The 22,335-nt window shown below is 45.4% G+C and overlaps 1 protein-coding gene across 4 annotated transcripts in view; it reads right to left on the reverse strand.

Annotated features, from left to right (window-relative positions):
- The window catches only part of LOC130294586 (coiled-coil domain-containing protein 153-like), a 524,168-nt gene that overhangs the window by 267,463 nt on the left and 234,370 nt on the right, over positions 1-22,335 (reverse strand). For 2 of the 4 annotated variants that reach the window (XM_056544645.1, XM_056544646.1), the window contains exon 3: positions 746-808. The exons of the other annotated variants lie outside the window; for them this stretch is intronic. In XM_056544645.1, coding sequence (XP_056400620.1) covers positions 746-808 — 63 coding nt within the window. The remainder of the gene's footprint in view (positions 1-745; positions 809-22,335) is intronic. 4 annotated transcript variants of the gene reach the window in all.

Consider the following 22,335-nt stretch of genomic DNA (forward strand, 5'->3'; position numbering starts at 1 on the left):
ACAGCAGGAGGCTGTCACTCACCTCCAACGATCCAGACGCTGCAGGTCAGTCCCGCCGCCGCAGCTGCTCCTGGGGCCCCGATCCCAACAGGGGCACCGGGGATCGGGGTCCCCAGCACCCGGGGTGCACGTCCCGCTCCCGCACCCGCTCACGTCCTCCAGAAGAGAGGCGGAGCGGGTGCGGGAGTGACACCCGCAGCAGGCGCCCTGATTGGTCGGCCGGTAATCCGGCCGACGAATCAGGGCGATCGTGAGGTGGCACCAGTGCCACCTCACCCCTGCAGGCTCTGGCTGTTCGGGGCCGTCAGAGACGGCCCCGAACAGCCAGTAATTCCGGGTCATCGGGTCACTGGAGACCCGATTGACCCGGAATCGCCGCAGATCGCTGGACTGAATTGTCCAGCGATCTGCGGCGATCGCCGACATGGGGGGGCATAATGACCCCCCTGGGCGATATGCCGGGATGCCTGCTGAACGATTTCAGCAGGCATCCGGCTCCGGTCCCCAACCGGCTAGCGGTGGGGGCCGGAATTCCCACGGGCGTATGGATACGCCCTCGGTCCTTAAGGACTCGGGATGCAGGGCGTATCCATACGCCCTATGTCCTGAAGAGGTTAAGTGTTCCCATTATTTTTTTGAGCAGTGTATTAGTCCTAGTTATCTATGCAATGCATCAAGCAATTTAAAGGTGTAAAGATGCAGGTGATATATGAGAAAGAGAAAAGAAGAGTCGACTGATACTTACCAAGGTGGTCTTGTAAGACATCTACGTTATGAGTTGCTTTACGAAACTTTTCTTCCACTAAACCTAAGATAAGACCACATTAACATTTTGCATTAGACATGTAGCGTCTACACAAAATTTAAGTTTTTATTTAATTGTAAAACTAGATGAGTCATATGCAGTAATTCTCATAACAAGGTTCTCTACTAGATTTTGTAACATGCTGCAGGATTTTGCTTCTATTCACCACAAGAATTAAGAGAAGTCCAGAACTGGGATTCTTTTTCAGTCAACTTCGACACATTCCTGTATACACCACACTTTGTAGGAGGAAATGTTATGAGAAACACAATACTATGTCTGCATACTACTGAAAATAAGATGATGTTTAGTGAGGGTAGTCCTGTCTGCAGTGGCGTAGCTATAGAGGTCGCAAAGATCGCAATAGCGACCGGGCTTCATAGCCAAGGGGGCCCGCAAGGGCCCCCCTGTCACTACACCGTGTGCTGCACTACAGGCCAGTTTATATGTCGGCACTCGGGCACTTCCACAGGGAATGGGCCAGAGCTGGGGGCCAGAGCGGGGGCCAGAGCTGGGGGCCAGAGCGGGGGCCAGAGCGGGGGCCATCACTTCCTGCACTTTTTTTTTTTTCATACTTATTTATGCTGGCTCGGCCCCTTTAAAAAGTTAGCAATGGGCGGAGAGGCCGTGGGGTGCTGGGAGTAGACGAGCCCCGTGCAGGCACGCACGTCTGCTCCAAGCCAAGCCCCTGGTAAACATGTACACTCAGTACAGAGACACATGCACACTCAATACAGTCAGGAACACACATATGCTTAGTACAGAGACACACGCACATGCACGCATAGTACAATCAGGTATATACGTACGCTCAGTACCGTCAGTTACACATGGATGCTCATAAAGAGACATATGCATACTCAGTACAGTCAGGTAACAACATATGCTCAGTACACAGACACATACATATGTGCACTCAATACAGTAATGTGTATGTTCAGTAAAGAAACACATGCACGCTTATTACAGTCAGGTACACATACTCAGTACAGAGACATGCACATGTACACTCATGGACACACGTATGCTCTGTACAGTGAGGTACACATGTACGCTCATACAGAGACGCGCACATGCACGCTCAGTACAGTCAGGTACATGCATATGTTCAGTACAGAGACACATGCATATGCACGCTCAATATAGATGTATACACTCAGTAGATACACATGCATGCTCTGTACAGTCAGGTACACTCAGTACAGAGACACATGCGTACAGTCAGGTACACATGTAGACTCAGTACAGTTCAGTACAGTTCAGCCACATGCACACTCAGGGTAAGGGACATATGTGCGCTCAGTACAGAAAGGGACACACACAGTACAGTCAGGTATACAGGTATGCTCAGTACACAGACAACTGCATATGCATGCTCAATATAATGAGGTACACACATACGCTCAGTAAAGACACTTGCACGCTCCGTACAGTCAAGTACACACGTATGCTCAGCACAGAGACACATGCACACGCACATTAGCACAGTCAGGTACAGATGTATGCTCAGTAGAGAGACACATGCACATGCACGTATAGTACAATCAGGTATATACATACACTCAGTAAAGAGACACATGCACTCTCAATACAGTCAGATTAACACATATGCTCAGCACACAGACACATGCATATGCATGCTCAATACAGTAAGGCACACGCGTATGCTCAGTAAAGGGACACATGCACATTCAATACAGTTAGGTACACTCAGTACAGAGACAAGCACATGCACACTCAGTGACACACATATGCTCAGTGCAGTAAGGTAAACATGCACGCTCAGTACAGTTAGGTACACATGTATGCGCAGTACAGAGACACATGCATTCTCAATGTAGTGAGGTACACATATACACTCAGTAGACAGTACAGTCAGGTACACTCAGTACAGAGACACATTCACATGCATGCTCAGTAGACACATGCACACTCAGTACAGTCAGGTACACACACTCAGTACAGTCAGGGACACACATAAATTCATTACAGAGACACATGCACACTTAGTACAGTCAGGTACACACGTACACTAAGTACATGCCTAATTATCTAATGATCATCTTCTTATACATTAATCCTTTCAATTGTTAACCTACAAATCCACATAAGGGCTTGATTTTTGTGCCACCAATTTTATTTTGTAATGACATCAATTATTTTACAACAAAATCTATGGCGAAACAAAAAAAAATAAAATGAAAAATTATTTGTGGAGGAAAATCGAAAAACACACCATTTTTGGGGGCTTCCAATTCTATGCAGTGCAATTTTCTGTAGGTCCATATGATTAAAATGATACCCAGAAATTCACAATTCTGGATGTTGGTATTTGTTTTAGTTCAGACATTTACGCATGCAGCGATACCACATATGTTTATGTTTATTTTTTTTACCAGTTGGAGACCAAGGTCGTACAGGTATGCCCTTGCTCCCTGGTACTTAAGGACCAAAGGCGTACCTGTACCCCCTTGGCGTTTGCAATCACCGCCGCACCCCGAGCGGGGATCAGAACGGGATGGCTGCTGATACCTATCAGCAGCCATCCCGGCATATAGCCTAGGGGGGTCCTGAGTCCCCCCCCCCCCCATAACGGCTGACCAGCAATCTGGTCTCTGGTGACCCGATCGCCCAGATAATAAAGGTGATTGGTGCTGTCAGAGGCAGCACCAATCATCCTGAAGGATAGGAGTTGGGTGCTGCCCCCTCCTCCTATCCCCTGCCATTGGTCAGTTAGGCCGCTCTGACCACCGATAGAAGCACGGGCAGAGCAGGGGAATGCAGGGGGAAGCTAGGCTACTCACCGTCGGCTGCCCCAGCACGATCCTCTTGGCAGTGGCGGCGCGATCCTCGCGGCGGCGGTAGCTGCGGTGGTGGTGGCGGTAGCTGTAGGCGGTAGCTGTAGGTGGTGGTGGCGGCGGCGATCAGATCAGTGGTTGCCTAGCATTATCTGGAGGGCCACAGTTTGGAGACCTCTCTGCAGTGGTCTCTAAACTGTTGCCCTCCAGATCTTTCACAACTAAAACTCCCAGCATGCCCAGACAGTCGTTTGCTATTTGGCATGCTGGGATTTGTAGTTTTGCAAGATCTGGAGGGCCACAGTTTGGAAATCACTGTGCAGTGGTCTCTAAACTGTGGCCTTCCAGATCTTGCAAAACTACAACTCCCAGCATGCCCAGCAGCAAACAGCTGTCTGGGCATGCTGGGAGTTGTAGTTGTGTCCTTCCAGTTGTTGCTGTTTGCTATCTGGGCATGCTGGGATTTGTAGTTTTGCAAGATCTGGAGTGCCACAGTTTTGAAATTGCTGTGAAGTGGTGTCTTAACTGTGGCTCTCCAGATCTTACAAAACTACAATTCCCAGAATGCCCAACAGCAAATGGCTGTCAGTACATGTTGGAAGTTGTAGTTTTGCAACAGCTGTAGGCACACGGGTGGGAAAACACTGAGTTAGTATGTTACCTAATTCGGTGTTTCCCCACTAGTGTACCTCCAGCTGTAGCAAAACTACAACTCCCTGTCAGTGCATGCTGAGAGTTATAGTTTTGCAACAGCTGGAGGTTTGGATCCCCACCCATGTGAATGTACAGGGAACATTCACATGGGCGGGGGTTTACAGCGAGTTTCTCGCTGCAAGTTTGAGCTGCTGCTAATTTTCTGCAGCAGCTCAAACTCCTAGCGGGAAACCCACTGTAAACCCCTGACCATGTAAATGTTTCCTAAAAATACTACAGTACTCTATACCTACACAAAATAAAGATACATATACATACCTTTACACAATTTCCCCCTCCCACACACTCCACCACTCAATAAAAATTAAAAACCTTCCATATGGCAGCATTTCCAAAAAGGAGCCTCTTGCTGTTGCAAAACAACAACTTCCAGCATTGCTAGGCAGCCATTTACTGTCATGAGTTTTGCAACAGCTGGAGTCACCCTGTTCAAGAAACACTGCTGTATGGTATTTTTTGGTGGTGGAAGCAAATGTAACACTCACATCCGGGTCCGCCGCTATCCAAATCCCTAATTTAGGCCTCAAATGCACATGGCTCTCTCTCACTGTGGAGATTTCAGGGCAACAATTTAGGGCCACATATGGGGTATTTCCGAACTCCGGAGAAATTGTGTAAACTAATTTGGGGGGGGGGGGGGCGTTTTCTCCTTTTACTCCTTATGAAAAGCAAAAGTTGCGGGCTAAACCAGCGTGGTAGTGTAAATTAAAAAAAAAAACATGTTGGTTTTGCCCCATACTTTTCATTTTGACTAGGGGTAAAAGGAAAAAAAGACCCCCAGATTATGTAACGCAATTTCTTTTGAGTATGGAAATACCCCATACATGGACAGGGCTAAGGAGTGAGCGCACACCATGTACATTTGAAGCCTAAATTGGTGATTTGCACAGGGGTGGCTGACAGTTACAGCGGTTCTGAAATAAACATGTAACAAAAAAAACACGTGACCCCATTTTTGAAACTACACCCCTCAAGGAATGTAAGAAGGGGTGCAGTAAGCATTAGCACCCCACAGGTGATTGTCAAATTTTCGTTAAAGTTGGACGTGAAGACGAAAACTTTATTTTTTTCACTAAAATGCTGGTGTTACCCCAAACTTTCACAAGGGGCAATAGAAGAAAAAGCCCCCAAAATGTGTAACCCTATTTCTTACCTCTAGTATAAGGGTTTTTTGCCTTCCTCTGGGTCACCTCAACTCAATAGGTTCTTTAAGGGTTATAGGTTGAACTTGACGGTCTTTTTTCAACCTTATGAACTATGTTACTGTGTAAGATTTTGGATAGCGGGTGCTACCTATGAGAAAATTTGAAATTCCCAGACCCAGGCCCCGCAGCGGCATTAGTAAACCATATATTGCCTGAATGACACAGCCTGGAGTTGGCTGATGCACGAGTACACAGCAAGGCTTTACAATCCCCCCCAAAAAGCACAACAATTTTAGAAATTTATGAAGAAGATTTTGGATAGCGGGTGCTACCTATGAGAAAATTTGAAATTCCCAGACCCAGGCACAGCAGCGCCATCAGTAAACCATATGTTGCCTGACTGACACAGCCTGGAGTTGGCTGATGCATGGGGAGACCATTGAAATGTCTGATTTTTTAATTAGAAATTTAAATAAAATTTTGAGTGTCCTGGACCCCAGCGTGTGGGTATGAAGGACCAAATCCAACAAACCCCCACAGGGCTCATGTGGCCGTGAGATGTAGGTGCAACGTCTCCATTGCCCTGACAGACCATCGTTTCAATAATTTGTTGTAGGAAATGTAGGAGTGAAATTACGTTGTTCATGCCGTAATCCAGGCAACTTACAAATAATGTGGCTTCCTCAAAGAGCCTCAGCAAACGGCAGGTGTCACGTATGAGCTGCCACTGGTTCACATTGAAGTTACACGGGGGAGTACTCCTATCTACTTGGATCATCAAGAAATTGGTGGTGGCTTTTTTTTGTTCGTATAGTCTGTCCAACACATGGAGGGTGGAATTCCAATGTGTGGCAACGTCACAAATAAGACTATGTTGTGGGATACCGTTCTGACGCTGCAGCTCAAGGAAGGTGTGCTTGGCGGTGTACGAGTGGCGGAAGTGCATGCACAGTTTCCTTGCCATTTTCAGGATGTTTTGCAAATGGGGTGAAGACTTGAGGAAGTGCTTGACAACCAGATTCAACACGTGTGCCATACAGGGCGCATGTTTCACACTTCCTTGTCTCAGCGCAAACACGATGTTCTTCCCTTTGTCGGTCACCATGGTTCCCATTTCCAGATTTAGTGGAGTAAGCCATACTCGGATTTCTTTATGAATGAATTTTAGCAGTTCCTTCCCTGTGTGACTCCGTTCGCCAAGGCAAACCATGTGAAGAAAAGCTTTACACCGCCGTGCCCTACACACATGGTACCATGAAGGGCCACCGAGATTTCTACGTGCAGTGGAGGCCGAGGACACGGTGGAGGATGAGGAGGCGGAGTCGCACACTGACACAGGACCAACTGCCTGAGAGTGAGAGCGTGGAGGAGGAAGCTTTGTGACCTGTCAAAGTTGCTGTTGTGGCTGTGCAGGAACCACATTTACGCAAAGGGCCGTAAAAGACAAGTATTGTCCCTGCCCGTAGTTACAGCTCCACACGTCGGCGCTGCTGTGCACTTTTGAAAACACCGACAGGCTCAAGGACTGGCCCACCTTCTCTTGTACAAACTTATGCAGGGCTGGTACTGCCTTATTCGCAAAGAAATGACGGCTTGCGACTCTCCACCTCGGCTCAGCACAAGCCATCAATTATCTGAAAGGTGCAGAGTCCACCACTTGAAAAGGGGGGGACTGCAGCACCAGCAACTTGGACAGGAGCACATTCAACTTCTGCGTCGTTGGATGAGTGGGCGCATACTGTTGTCTCTTGGACATGGCTTCGCCGATGGCTTGTTGGCAAAATGGCTGACTAAAAGCGTGAGAAGCAGGAGCATCTAGAGCGACAGAAGGAGGGTTTGACACACAGCTCCCTTCGGCTGAGGTGCTGGAGCCTTGGCTGGATGAAGGAGGGAGCGGATGGCCACTGGGTGATGCAGCAGGCTGGACCACTATATCGGAACCACCGTTCTCCCAAACCGCTTTATGGTGGCGAATCATGTGTTGACGCAGGGCCGTGGTGCCGACATTGGGACCCTGGCCACGCTTCACCTTCTGCCGACATATCTTGCATGTGGCTACGTGAACCTCATCCGGATGCCTGATGAAAAACTGCCACACCGCCGAGTAGCTGATTTTCCCACCTACAGTCCGCACTAATTGACTGCTACTGGCACCATCTCCTGGAACCCCTGTTCCACTACCTCGCGGAAAGGTAGGCTGCCACAAAGGAGGAGGTCTCCCCCGGGCACGTTTAGCTCCAGAATTTCCACTCCTGCCACCATGCTGACTGCCAACCGTGCTACCGCCTTGCTGGCTCATCTGCTGCCTCGAGGGCAACCTGCAACTCTCTTCTCCTGATGATGATGAAGCCCCTTCTGCACCCGGCTCCCAATTGCGATCGGCTTCATCATCATCAACAGTTGTCTGCACGTCACTGATGTCCTCCTTAGGTTCCCCAACAGTGTCTGCTTCAGGACCCTGAACCCTGGCAACACCGCCTCCCATGTCACTCTCTCGGCATCACTACTTGGCCGCCTAGCAGAGCGAGCGGCGCATGTCTCCTCACCTTCTTGGCTGGCCAGTAGCTGCTGACTGTCCTCAATTAGATCGTCCTCAGTGAATAGTGGAGCTCAACCCACAGCATAAGATACTTCTCTAGAAGAGGGAACAGCATAGGACAAAGGCAATGGGAGAACAGGGACTGCTCCCGGGCCATGCCAACTGAGCGTTGTGTCTGAGGAACCCACCGACTGTTGACTGGGGGTGTCAGATGTCACCTGTGATGAAGTGGATGAGCGTGTTAACCAATCGACGATGGCAGATGGGTTACTGGTCGAGACACGACCGCTGGCTGATAACGGAAGCTCAGGCCTCTCGCTGTGACTCCTGCTGCCACTCGCACTTAGTCTGCTGCCAACTCTGGAAGAAGTAGTTAGGCCTCTGCCACTCCTCTGTGCATGTCCTAGCACTTCTCTGCCTGACATAGTGCATATATGAGGGTATTACAATACGCATACTACTCTTTAAACAGTATTTGTCTAGAACAGCAGCAGGTGATTACGTATGGCTGTCCTTTCACAGTATGTAGGCCCTGCATTTTTGTAAAACACCAGCCGGTGAATACTATTGTTTGGACTTTCACAGTATGTACGCCCTTGACAGATTAACAGGTACAAAATGGTACACTACTTGGATGTACGTATGCGGTATGCACTGATGAGCGCAGTAATATGCAGAACTATACACAGAAAAAAAATCTGTATTTTTGTAAAACACCAGCCGGTGAATACTATTGTTCAGACTTTCACAGTTTGTAGGACCTTGACAGATTAACAGGTACAAAATGGTACACTACTTGGATGTACGTATGTGGTATGCACTGATGAGGGCAGAAAAATGCGCTACAATGAGCCAAAAAAATCTGTAATTTTTGTAAAACACAAGCCGGTGAATACTATTGTTTGGACTTTCACATTAAGTAGGCCCTTGACAGATTAACAGGTACAAAATGGTACAATACTTGGATGTACATATGCGGTATGCACTGATGAGGGCAGAAATATGGGCAACAATACGCAGAAAAAAATCTGTATTTTTGTAAAACACCAGCCGGTGAGTACTATTGTTTGGACTTTCACAGTATGTAGGCCCTTGAAAGATTAACAGGTACAAAATGGTACACTACTTGGATGTACGTATGCGGTATGCACTGATGAGGGCAGAAATATGCGCAACAATATGCAGAAAAAAAACAGTATTTTTGAAAAACAACAGCAGGTAATTACCTTTGCCAGGAGTCAGGACTTTCCCTGTATCTAGACTTGTTACAGATACAGCATAGTAGACTGCTTTGATGTAGGCATGTGGTATGTACGTATTAGGGCAGACAAATGCACTACAGTCTGCTGAAAAATAACTTATTTGTAAACAGCAGCAGGACCCAACAGTGCAGCACCACAAAAAAAAAAAAAAATTAAAAAAAACAGGGATTGAACCCTAAATTACAGTCTGTCACACAATTCTGAGCAGCAGATGATTTGTGGAGCAAAAAATAAAATAAAAAAACACTGAATTGCGCTGAAAAATTAGGAGATAAAATGGTTCATAAAGTTCAGGCAGCTTGTTGATCTGTATGAAGCAGCTAACAGCTATCTGCCCCTCTCCGATGCAATGCTCAATAACATGAATAGGAGGTTTATATATCAAAGATCCTTCTCAGTGAGAACACCAAAGCACTGCACTCCTGTCTTTCCCCAATGCTGATGTGACTAGCAGTTGCAGTGGTACGCTGTGGTATAAGCAATTCACACACACGCAGTCCCGTCCTCTCTATCTCTGAGTGCATGGATGAAATGAAGAGAGGCAAGATGGCTGCCGATTATATAGGGCTGTGACATCACAGGGGTCAATGAATGCTGATAGAAAGCATCTCACATGTGATTCAGGGTTATCCCGCCTACCTTCATTCCCGCCGCAGTTTTCCGCCCTCCCATAATCCCCTGCCCCATGTACTGACATGTGGATCCGCTATTTTAGGTCTCCTTTAGCCTGGAACGCTGTAAAATGGAGTTTAATGAAGCGATTTGCGCGATAGAATCGCGGCAATATTCGCATTCATTGCAAATCAAATTTTTCATGAAATTCGTAATGAATTCTGGTTTGTCAGCTACGATTCGCTCATCTCTAGTCATGAACATCCCAACAAACACTATACCCGATGTCTATCTTCAGCAAATTTCTGACCATGTCTGGTCCAAAGGTCTCAGATGATATTGGGCTCTTGCCTGTTCTACCTGTTAAGGTCTTTTTGAAACCTGGTGCCAAGATTCCAGAAGTACCCCAATATCCTCTAAAAGCCAATCAAGAAGTTTCTCTATCTGAACAAATTAGAACTCTTCTCAAGAATGGAGCACTAATCAAATGTGTTTCATCAGCAAACACCCCTTTGTTTCCAGTAAAGAAGAAGACCCCAAAAGGACAACCTGAGAAGTTCCACATGGTACATGATCTTCGTGCCATTAATGCTGCCACAATTCTAGATACTCCCATTGTTCCCAACCCACATACTCTGCTTAGTTCTATACCCCCAGTTGCCAAGTTCTTTACTGTTCTGGACTTAGCCAATGCTTTCCTCAGCGTTCCATTGCATCCAGACTGCCATGGAACGCTGAAGAACGCTGAAGAAAATGCTGAAGAAAATGCTGAAGAAACCGAAGACCTTGGTGACCTTAAGCACAATTGTTTAGAGGTTATGGAAATGGAGACATCACATCTACCAACGGTCCAAGAAACACCAATGGACAATGCAACCTTTTCTCTCTACACAGACAGGTCAAGATATGCTGATGAAAGTGTCAACTTCCACACAGGATACTCAGTAGTTAGCCCGTTCGAAGTTCTGCGGGTAAGACCACTCCCTCCCCGTGTTTCAGCACAAGAGGCGGAACTTATTGCCTTAGCTGAAGCCTGCCAGATTTCGGAAGGACAACCCGCCAACATCTACACGGACTCCGCCTATGGGCATGGAGTGGCGCTGGACTTCAGATTGAAATGGGCCTTGAGGGGGTATATGACTGCAAATGGAAGCCCTATAAAGAACTTTGAAGCTGTCAGAACCCTGATTGAAGCCTTAAAATTGCCTAAACAAGTGGCGATCATAAAAGTCAAAGCGCATGGAAGATTGGACTCTGAGGAAGCCAAAGGTCATTTCTGGGCAGACCAAGCAGCTAAAAAAGCTGAAATACTGCCCCTTACTTGAGAGGAAGCAGGGGTATATATGGTGACAAGAACACAGAAGAAAGAATCAGAAGAGGAGAATGAAAACCCTGGACTCAAGACACTGAAACAGTTCCAGACACAAGGCTTGGACAAGTAAACTAGTATGTGGGAGAAAACGGGAGCTGAGCTCAGAGAATCAGACGGCCTTTGGAGAAAAGCAAACAAGATTTGTCTTCTCCAAGCCCTTTACCCGGGGGTGACTCAATGGGCTCATGGAGTCACCCACAGAGATCACTTCTATCAATAAAATCTACCTTGCACCAGGAATAACGACACCAGTTGAACAATATGTCAAGGGATTTGCAACATTTGCAACAACTGTAACCCCGGAAGAACAGAAGTTACTCCTAAGAAACACTTGGCCAAACCTTGCTACCCATTTCAGAGGATCCAGATTGGCCAAAAGTGGAAAGTTTGAGTACGTATTTTGTAGCGGTGGACATGTTCTCAGGATGGCCAGAAGCCTACCTGGTCACTAATATTACAGCAAAGACTACTGTAAAGAGACTACTAACAGAGCTGGTATGCAGATTTGGAGTCCCTGAAATAATTGAAAGTGACCGAGGACCGGCTTTCATAGTGGATATTACAATAGAACTTTGGAAAATGGTGGGAGCAGACCTTGGACTCCATACCCCATAACATCCACAGAGCAGTGGGAAAGTTGAAAGACTGAGTGGCACCCTAAAGAACAAAATCCTAAAAGCCAGTAGAGAACTGTCCCTTCCATAGCCAGAAGTGCTGCAACAAGTCTAACCCCATATAAGACACTTTTTTGGGGGGTTCCTAAGCTAGGATGTTACTACCCTCAGCTGCTTAGTGCAGGAAATGGTAGTTTGGTAAAGTTTGTTAACACACTGTGTAATGAGCTGAGAGTAACACATACTGCAGTTTACTCTTCCATTCCAGATCCAGACACTAAACCAGGAAGTCACAATCTGCATCCCGGAGAATTTGTCCTCGTCAAAAGACACGTGAGGGGGCTGCTGGAACCTAGATTCGAAGGCCCTTACCAGGTTCTACTGACAACTCCGACCTCGGTGAAACAGGAAGGAAAATCAACATGGATACACGCAAACCCAGCAACCCAATTCGATTCCACAACATTACTGGGCTGACTTGACAATGACCCAAGGGTCCAGTGCCAAAGTGGCTACCTTTGAATTTGACTACTGTGACATAGTGAATTGTCCCGAGGTGATAAAAAAAATATGTCTTATGTATGGGGATGACAATTCAATATACATATGTGTGACTGATGACTACTGGGGGAACAAATGTGACTATTGGCGAGCAGTGGGATGGAACACAGGCACTGACTGGGACTAAAGACCACAGAGTGCCAATAGAAGAAAAGACAATACCGGCAAGTCTCTTCTCCAGAGACACTTACTAAATCGGGCTCCTGTAATGAAAATGGGAATACTGGTTCTGGTATGCCTCTTACCATCAAGATAGAAAACCCCGGCCCACAAGATCAGGGGGGAATATATTCTAGGGTTGTACATGGTGGGACACTCAAGGGGAAATTGGGGACAATTCAGGCTAATGGACATGGCCATTTCAAATGAGTCCAAAGATCAGTTAAGACCACTAATAAATGCCATACTGCAACATGCCAGGTTTTAAAGATCAAATGGTGACTACAGCAGACCCCACAATTGAGGATAATTTGATAGTTGAAACCGGGTCCTCAGACACTAACCTATGGCTAGAATAACCTATGGATAAAATATACTGTTAAAAAAAGCATAGTAAATCAGAATGTTATATATGTGCTGCAGCTAGACCTCACCTTGGTACAGTTGCTTTAAAAATTCCAGAAGAGAATCAGGGGTGTTTAATTAGTCTTTTTACCAACATGACCACTGACTATACAAAATGTGAACAATGGAAGAAAGAATACCCTTTAATAACTGAGAGCACAAGGCCAGGTGAGGGGATTACCATTTACAAAGGAAACTACACCTGCTATGTTAGCAGAAAAGGGAAAGGTAAATTTATGGGAAATTTTCCAAAAAGGGTATTTTTCTGAATACAGCAAACTAGGAGGACCACAGATACAAAATCAGGTTTACTCCTTAGGTGACATCTATTGGATCTGTGGTGACATGAAAATCCGAGCACGTCTAAAGGGTGATTGGACGGGCAAATGTGCACTAGCCAAAGTTTTTTTTTTTTTTTTAAAGAATAGTTTTTATTAGGGAATTTCAGTTTAATACAAACAAGCCGGAAGCATCCGGCAGATTATAAAGAGACAACCCAAGTAACAAAGAACATGTCAGTGCATAAGCAGTAGGCAGTCTTCAATCCAATAAAGAATACTTGACTGCTACTAAAGAGTAAAACCCGTACATAAAACAAGTGCACTGCAGTAACATAAATCTGAATCAAAATCTGAATCTGTAGTGGCACTGAAAGTATATTACACAAGTAGTCAAAGGCCACCGCAAGTTTTCAGTGTACAAGCTCCAGTACCAGTATGACACCGTGATCAGTCCCAGAGATAATATGAAGATGTGAGCCAGTAATGCCATTTGGATTGTAAAGTAGGATATGTGCCATCGCCCAGAGACGGTATCCGTTCATAGGTGCAGGTGAGATTTATGGCAGCAGGTAGTTCCTCAGGGCTAGGCAACTCTACAGTCTTCCATTTGCGGAGGACAGTTTTGGCAATGATGCAAATGAGACAAAGTAGGGCCCTCCCATTCAAAGGGGTTCTATTGAGTCCTATCAGAAGGAGTATTGATTGGGGGGGGGGTCCATGAAAAGGACGAGGGTAGGAGATTTGTGAGAAGTGTTTTTCATGCTTCCCGATATGGCTGAATCATGGGGCAGGACCACAAAATATGCAAGAGAGACCCTGTACATGTACAACCCCTCCAGCATTGGCGAGAGGCGGTGGGGTAAATCATGGCCGGTTTATCTGGGGTATAGTACCACCTCAAAATAGTTTTTGTAGCTGATTCAACATGTGTGGTGCATTTCAGGTGTAGATGCAACATCTTAAAAGATCCCTGCCACTCCTCAGACAAGAAAGTCATGTTCAGGTCCTACGGAGCGGATGGGATTTAGTCAATTGAGCAGAGTGGTTCAGGAGGTTAAATAGGGGTTTCAGGCCCTTTTGCGAGCCAGAAATGTAAAGGGAGGCTAGTATGTTCGTCTGGAGTCCGGATGGTGTAAATCCCATGAGCAGATGACGTATTTTGTAAGTATTTGTAGAAATCAATAGAAGGTTAGGAGTATTGCTGACATATATCTCTAAATGGGAGGAGATTACCCGAGGGCATAACGTCATTGACTAAGGTCACCCCATCCTCCGTCCAACTGTGTAGGCTCGTGTGTTGTAGTAATGCCTGTCCCAAGGAAAATGGTAGTCCTGAAATGTCGGGATTGGAGTCGGGAGCAGAGATTTTATGGAGTGAGGACCAAGCCTTAAGAGAGGTAGACACCACTGGTCCCAGTTCCAGAACGGTAGGAGCAGTAAGTCTTTCAATAAAAAGGGGGAAGCTAAGGACTGTTCCAATTGTACCCAAAGTACACTAAGGTTTTGATGATGCCAGCTTTTCAACATGGACACTAATGTGGCGATGTAGTATAATTTTAGGTCTGGAAGCGCCAGGCCTCTAGACCCTCTGTCCCGAACTAAGATGTGGCGAGCTATTCTTGTTTTTTTGGAGTCCCAAACAAAATGTGACAACATAGATTGGGCTCTGTCAAAAAACCTGTCTGGTAGTGAGATGGGCATGGTGCGATACATATACAGGAATTTGGGTAGCAGAAACATCTTGAAAGTGGCTATACGAACGTTCCAAGATATCTCATGTTTAGAGAAACGCTGGAGATCCCCTTGTACTTCCGAGAGGAGAGAGTCATCTTATAGAGTAAAGATTGAGAACAGGTTAGGCTAATGCCAAGATATTTCATGTCTTTATCCCGCCACTCAAAGGAATAGCAAGATTGCAGACGGGAAGTGGTGTGAGGTGGTATTTTGTGTGGGAGTGCTTGAGTTTTAGTAGAGTTTAAATGGTAGTAGGATAATTTACCATATATGCTTATTTGATCCATTACTGCCGCCAGGGATGATTCTGGTTTGGTTAGGGTGAGGAACACATCGTCCGCATATAAGGATATCACATGCGACACTCCGCCAATGCACACTCCTGATATCTGAGGGTCAGATCTAATAGCGTGAGCCAAAGGCTCCATGGCCAGCACGAATATCAATGGCGACAGGGGGCAACCTTGTCTAGTACCGTTCGTAAGGGCAAATTCGTCCGACAAAGCTCCATTTACATAAGTCTTTGCAGTGGGGTTGTGGTACAAAGCTCCAATGGCAGTAGCCATCAGACCATCAAAACTCATGTGCCGCAGGACGGAGAAGGCGAAGGACCAACAAAGTCGATCCAATGCCAATGCCAGCGCAGGGACTCCGCTACTGTCTATATGGTGGAAAACCCCCAACATCCTCATGCATCATCAGATAGAGGCATGCCAATACAGATATAGGTAGAAGCAGCATCGTCAACAGGTTAAACAAAACATAACCAACACATAACTAACGAACAATGAAACCCAAACCTATCTATATCAGCGAAAAGCCTAGGTGTATAAGTGGATACTATGACAGGTGTGGAGATGCAAAAGGGTTTAACCATAGGGAGAGGAACTTGGTTAAAAAGTATGGAGGAAGCGGTTGTGGAGTAGGATAATGTACTGCCCAGCCAGGCAAATGTCTGCTTGTGGCATATAGCCAGAAACTGGAGGGGGGGGGGGGAACAAAACTGCTAAGGTCATGAGCACCAACCTTAAAGTTAGGAGAGAAGAAAGGTTACATGTAAGCAGTAAAGGGCCTATCCAGATGGGGCGGTGAGTCGTAGTTTATGTGAGAGCCATGGCTGCCACAGAGTTTTAAATTTATCGTGCGTGTGAGTGCCAGCTAGTCATTTCCTCCATACGGCATATTTGATTTTTCGACCCACTGGGACTTGGAGGGAGAGGCGGCTTGTCTCCACAGCAGTGGAACCATTGGCAAGCATCTTTATATCTTGGTTTATTAGTGATATGGTTCTGAAGTTTTGTGGAGTGTGAGGGGGCTTGCCCGGCTTAAGAAGAGTGATGTCAGGACTTGGGAGTTTTCTTTGGGGAAGGATCCCGAGTCAATTACTGCTTGAATAAAATCTCTGAGGTAGGGGGATATGATTTGTCTGAATTTTTTATAATAATGATTGGCAAAGCCATCTGGGCCCAGGGCCTTATTACGTGGGAGGGATTTAATGGTTTGATCGACTTCTTCTAAGGTGATGGGGGAGTTTAAAGTTTGTAAATTGAGTGGCGTAAGAGAAGGGAGATTAAGGGCAGATAAATAAGAGGTCATGTGTTCTTCTAGATTCGGGGGTGTGGGGATAGAGTCCCTAAGATTGTACAGATGGGAGTAATAGCAATATCTGTGGGAGTATACAGCTTGTGTTTGTCAAAGGGATGAAGGAGATGAGGAATTCTACTTTTTAGTTGTTGGGAATTGAGGTGTGCAGCCAAAAGCTTGCCGCCTTGTAGTTCTGCAAATAACAATTTACCTTTGTTTTACGATAGGCTCTCTCATAAGAGGTGAGAAGTTCCAGGCGTAATTCTCTAAGAGAGGTGGCCAGTGAGGGTGAAGGGTGGGATTTGTTTTGTAACTCTACCTGGCAAAGTTTGTTTAGAAGATCAGCCAGCTTACTCTCCTGTTGCCAATTAAGTATTGCACCATGCTTAATGAAGGATCCTCGCACACAAGCCTTGTGGGCATTCCATAAAGTCTTAGCGTCTGGGGAGGCAGGGGCGTTAAATTATAAAAATTCTTGAAGGTCCTTTTCAATTTACGTTTTGTAGTGAGGGTGTGACAGAAGGAAGGGATTGCTATGCCAGAGATAAGTGGGGGTGATGTTCGAGGTTTTGGACGCTGACAGAGTGATTGCTGTGTGGTCTGTCCATTTTATTATCTCTATGGATGTGTCACCAACCTTGGGGAGTAGGGATCTGTCCACTAGGAAGAAGTATAAACTAGGAATAAACATTGTGTACCCAGGAATGAAATGTGTAATCCCTCTCGTTTCCATGTCCTATGCGCCACACATCATAAAGTTACTATTTCCATAAAGTGTTTGCCAGTGAGAGGGTGTGTCTGAGAGGAGGGGAAGTGGTGTCAATAGAGGGGTCCACTGTGAGAATGTAATCCCCGCACATGACCAAGTGTCCCTTGCGGAGCGAGTTAGTCTTTTTTAAGTAATTTCCTCAAGAAGGGTAGTTGGGAGCTATAAGGAGCATATAAGGATACTATAGTGTATGTCACATTGTTTAAGGTGCAAACCAGTGTGCAGTACCGTCCTACAGGGTCAGAATATGTGTCTATTAATGTAAATGCCACCGTATGCTTAATCACTATTGTGACACCTCTGGACTTAGAATCAAATTGTGACTGAAATATGTGGGGAAAGGACCTATGTGTAAGTCTGAAAGCATCTTGGTGCGTCTCCTGGATACAGAGAACGTCGCATTTCATGGTTCTTGCCTCTTTCCACAGATGGGCTCTGTGCAGTAGGCTGTTAAGGCCATTGACATTCAGGCTACCAAAACACAGCACCATTGTATAATAAAATCAAAATAAAAAAACTTCTCTACATAGATTAAGGCACTATTGTCAAGGATGGCTGCTGGTTAGGCCTTAAAATGTGCGTGACTGCTGCTGTAAACTGCTGAGTGCTGACACAAGAAATATACACCAGACAAAAAAGTTGGTTTAAAACTCTGTCTCAGCAAGAAACTCAGGAACTGTTCCCAGAGAGTTCTATTTATTACACGGAAGAACATTAGTTTTTACATTTGACAAAAAAGGGGAGGTTAGTGATCACGTCAAAATCATCATGTTATATTTTGATTGGTTATTTGAGTATTGCCTCTGTGTATATATTGGCATATTTAAGCATTCATTTCTCTCTTGGCCATATTTTGCCTCTAAACTTCCAACTCCACCTCTTATCTCGCTTCTCTTGGCCTCATCCCAAGGTCTCCATCTTAGTCACGAGCAGATAGCAAGCTGGGTATATAGATTAAGGGTAACAAATATATTTTTGCAGCATTAGCAATGGCATATAAGTATTAATATATTGATCGGCAGTCAGAATCATTTTAATCAATTTCCACAACACCCCCCCCCCCCCTAAAAAGATAGTTGTTAAATGTACACGACATCTTTCCCTATAATATATTTCACCTAATAGTTTCAGGTTCAGGTGGAAAAAAGGTATGGGACTGGTATGCCCCCCAGAAACCATTTCAGCAATTTTTTTTTCCAAAAGCCAAATGTGACTCTTTCTCTTCTGAGCATTGTAGTTATCCCGCAGAGCATTTTACATCCTAACATGGGGTATTTCCATAATCAGAAGAGATGGGGTTACAAATTGGGGCGCGGGGGGGGGGCATGTTCTCCTATTAACCCTTGCGAAATGTAAAATTTGGGGGAAAACCAGCATTTTAGTGAAAAAAATAATAATTTACACATCCAACTTTAACGAAAAGTTGTCAAATACCTGTGATGTGTTAAAGGGGTACTCCGGTGAAAACCTTTTTTCTTTTAAATCAACTGGCTCCGGAAAGTTAAACAGATTTTTACATTACTTCTATTAAAAAATCTTAATCCTTCCTGTACTTATTAGGTGCTGAATACTACAGAGGAAATTCTTTTCTTTTTGGAATGCTCTCTGATGACATTGTGAGCACAGTGCTCTCTGCTGATGTTATAATAATAATAATAAGTCTTTATTTATTTATTGTTGTCCTTAGTGGGATTTGAACCCAAGGCCCCAGCACTGCAAGGCTAACCACTAAGCCACCATGCTGCCCTTAGCATACATCTGCTATGCACGGTTGCTAAAATGGACAGAGATGACAGCAGAGATCACTGTGCTCATGATGTCATCAGTGTTCCAAAAAGAAAGGAATTTCCTCTGTAGCATTCAGCAGCTAATAAATACTGGAAGGATTAAGATTTTTTAATAGAAGTAATTCACAAATATGTTCTTTCTGGCACCAGTTGATTTAAAAGAAAAAAGGTTTTCACCGGAGTACCCCTTTAAGACTCACTGGAGCCCTTGTTACATTCCTTGAGGGGGTGTAGTTTCCAAAATAGTATGCCATGTGTTTTTTTTTTGCTGTTCTGGCATCATAGGGGCTTCCTAAATGCGACATGCCCCCCCCCCCCAAAAAAAAAAACCATTTCAGCAAAATCTGCTTTCCAAAAGTCAAATGTGACTCTTTCTCTTCTGAGCATTGTAGTTCGCCTGCAGAGCATTTTACGTCCTAACATGGGGTATTTCCATACTCAGAAGTGATGGGGTTACAAATTTTGGGGGGAATGTTCTCCTATTACCCCTTGTAAAAACGTAAAATTTGGGGGAAAACCAGCATCTTAGTGAAAAAAAAAATAATAATTTACACATCCAACTTTAACAAAAAGTCGTCAAACACCTGTGAGGTGTTAAGGCTCACTGGATCCCTTGATACGTTCCCTGAGGGGTGTAGCTTCCAAAATAGTATGCCATGTGCTTTTTTTTTTTTTTTTTTTTGCTGTTCTGGCACCATAGGGGCTTCCTAAATGTTACATGCCCCCCCCCAAAAACCATTTCAGAAAAACTCACTCTCCAAAATCCCATTGTCGCTCCTTCCCTTCTGGGCCCTCTAGTGCACCCACAGAGCACTTGACATACACGTATGAGGTATTTCCTTACTCGAGAGAAATTGGGTTACAAATTTTAGGAAGATTTCTCTCCTTTTAACCCTTGTAAAAATTAAAAAACTGGGTCTACAAGAACATGCAAGTGTAAAAAACTGGGCTACTGGGACTGGCAAGATTGATACATTTGTAAAGGCCTCTCCAGGGTGGACAAAAACAAGAAGTAATAAAACCTGTCCCCCTAAAGCTGGAATAGAGAATAAAGGGTCCCATTTTGCAGTATTACAAGATATATCTGATGTCGGGGAGGAGGAGGTGGATGGAGCTAAAAAATCCAAGACAGAGAGGATTTTGGAAGAAGTTCAGAGATGTAATCAATACCTAGCCGACCTACACACCCAGGTTGGATCTTTGGTCTCTGACCTTTTGATAATAAGGGACGAGACTAAGAAAATTTGAGACCGCACTAAAGCAATGGAGAAGGCACTACCGGTAGTTGAAAAAGAAGTTTCTACTCTATCAGACGAGACCAAATTTCTAAGGAAAGAAGTGGGGGAGTTGAAAATGAAAGTAACGGATCTAGAGGATAGATCGAGAAGATCTAACATTAGGATGGTGGAATTCCCAGAAGACGTGGAGAAGGGGGATGTTAGATCCTTTTGCGCTAATTGGTTGCAGGATTTGGTGGGTAGGCAGGAGCTGACCCACTTTTTGGTCTGGAGCGTGTCCATCGAGTTGCGGCTAGGAGGCCCCCACCCGGGTCCCCCCCCAGGACTATAATAGCTAAACTCTTCAGTTCCAATGATCGGGACATTATCATTCGTAAGGCCCGAGAAAAGGGTCAGCTTTCATATAGTGGGGTGAAGATTGCAATATTCCCAGATTACGCTAGGGCCACTCAGATTAAGCGGGCCTCTTTTAGAGAAATAAAAGGGTAGCTCCCACCATCCTATTTTTTTTTCTGTCCCTGCCTATTGCCAATCTATCCCTAACCCCCTCCCCGCTTTTAATTTTTATTTTTACTATATTAAAAATAACTTTTTTTCTGCCTGGTAGTGTGCTCACTACCAGGCAGACTTCCCCAGCAGGCACCACGTCACTGATGCCTGCTGGGGCCGACACTTCCACCCTTAGTTCATCTACACAGGGTGCCTCCAGCTGTTTCACCACTACAACTCCCAGCTTGCCCTGACATCTACTGGCTGTCAGGGCATGCTGGGAGTTGTAGTATTGAAACAGCTGGAGGCACCCTGTGTAGATAAACTATTAGTTAACTACATGCGGCGCTACGGCGCTAGCCCGTTCCCTCCGTTCCCCCCCCCGGATACCCCCCTCCCACATACCCCGTTCCCTCATTACACTTACTGCAGAGTCCGGCAGCGGGCGTGCAGGGACAGCGGCGGCGACGAGGCGGCGATGTGTGGGAGGAGTGGCCTCCCAGCCAGTGGTCGGGGAAGCCAATGCGCTCGCTCCCTGCCTGTCTGATTGACAGGCAGGGAGCGAGTGCAGCCTAACTGAAAAAGGACTGATTGCCATGCCAAAATCAGTCCTTTTTCAGGCGTGACGTAACGCTAGGCTGCAGCCGGCCACTAGGAGGGAGACCCCTAGTGGCCGGTTTTCAAATGTAAATTAAACCATTTTAATTTAAAAAAAATAATAATAAAAGTATATTAGAGATATGTTGTAGTACATAAGTACTACAACATATCAAAAAATTAAGTGCCCATTTAAGAGACGGTTGGAGGCAGCAAATGTACAGTTTTCATTATTATTCCCTGCCAAACTACGAGTAATGTATATTGGCAAACTGTATTTTTTCTTAGAGTGTGCTGAGGCAGGGAATTGGATGGACCAGGAAGGGATAAAATGAATTATTATGTATATTATGCCCCTGGTTGGCATCCGGTCTGGCTGGATCAATGATATTTCACTTGGTTCTATCCGGACCGGATGTCGGCAGGGGGAGTATTTTGATAGGAGTGGGGGGGAGGAGCTGGTGACATAGGATAGAGGCCGGCTAATGTTAGCGGGTTGCATAAGGGGAGGTGGGGAAGGGGAGGGGTATTGCGACCGCCAGAAGGGTTTTGTTTTTTTTTCTTTTTCTTTTTCACTTATGAGTGACAGGTTAAAGGTATTCTTCTGGAATGTTAGGCGAATGGCGGAGAGACGTAAGAGAGTGGCAATTTTTGACAGAGTTCAAAACTATCTCCCAGCAATTGTTTGTTTGTCTGGCTGAATCCCATGTCACTAGGGAACCGGAGAGTAGAATTTCTAGAAGATGGGCCCAGTTGGAGTTTCACTCCTCAGCATCTAGCTATTCAGCAGGTGTCTCTGTGTATATACATAGAGCTATCCCTGTTAAGATTTTGTTTAAAAAGATAGATCAAAGGGGTCAGTATGGTTTT

Source organism: Hyla sarda, chromosome 10 (assembly GCF_029499605.1).
Source record: "Hyla sarda isolate aHylSar1 chromosome 10, aHylSar1.hap1, whole genome shotgun sequence".
NCBI classification, from domain to species: domain Eukaryota; kingdom Metazoa; phylum Chordata; class Amphibia; order Anura; family Hylidae; genus Hyla; species Hyla sarda.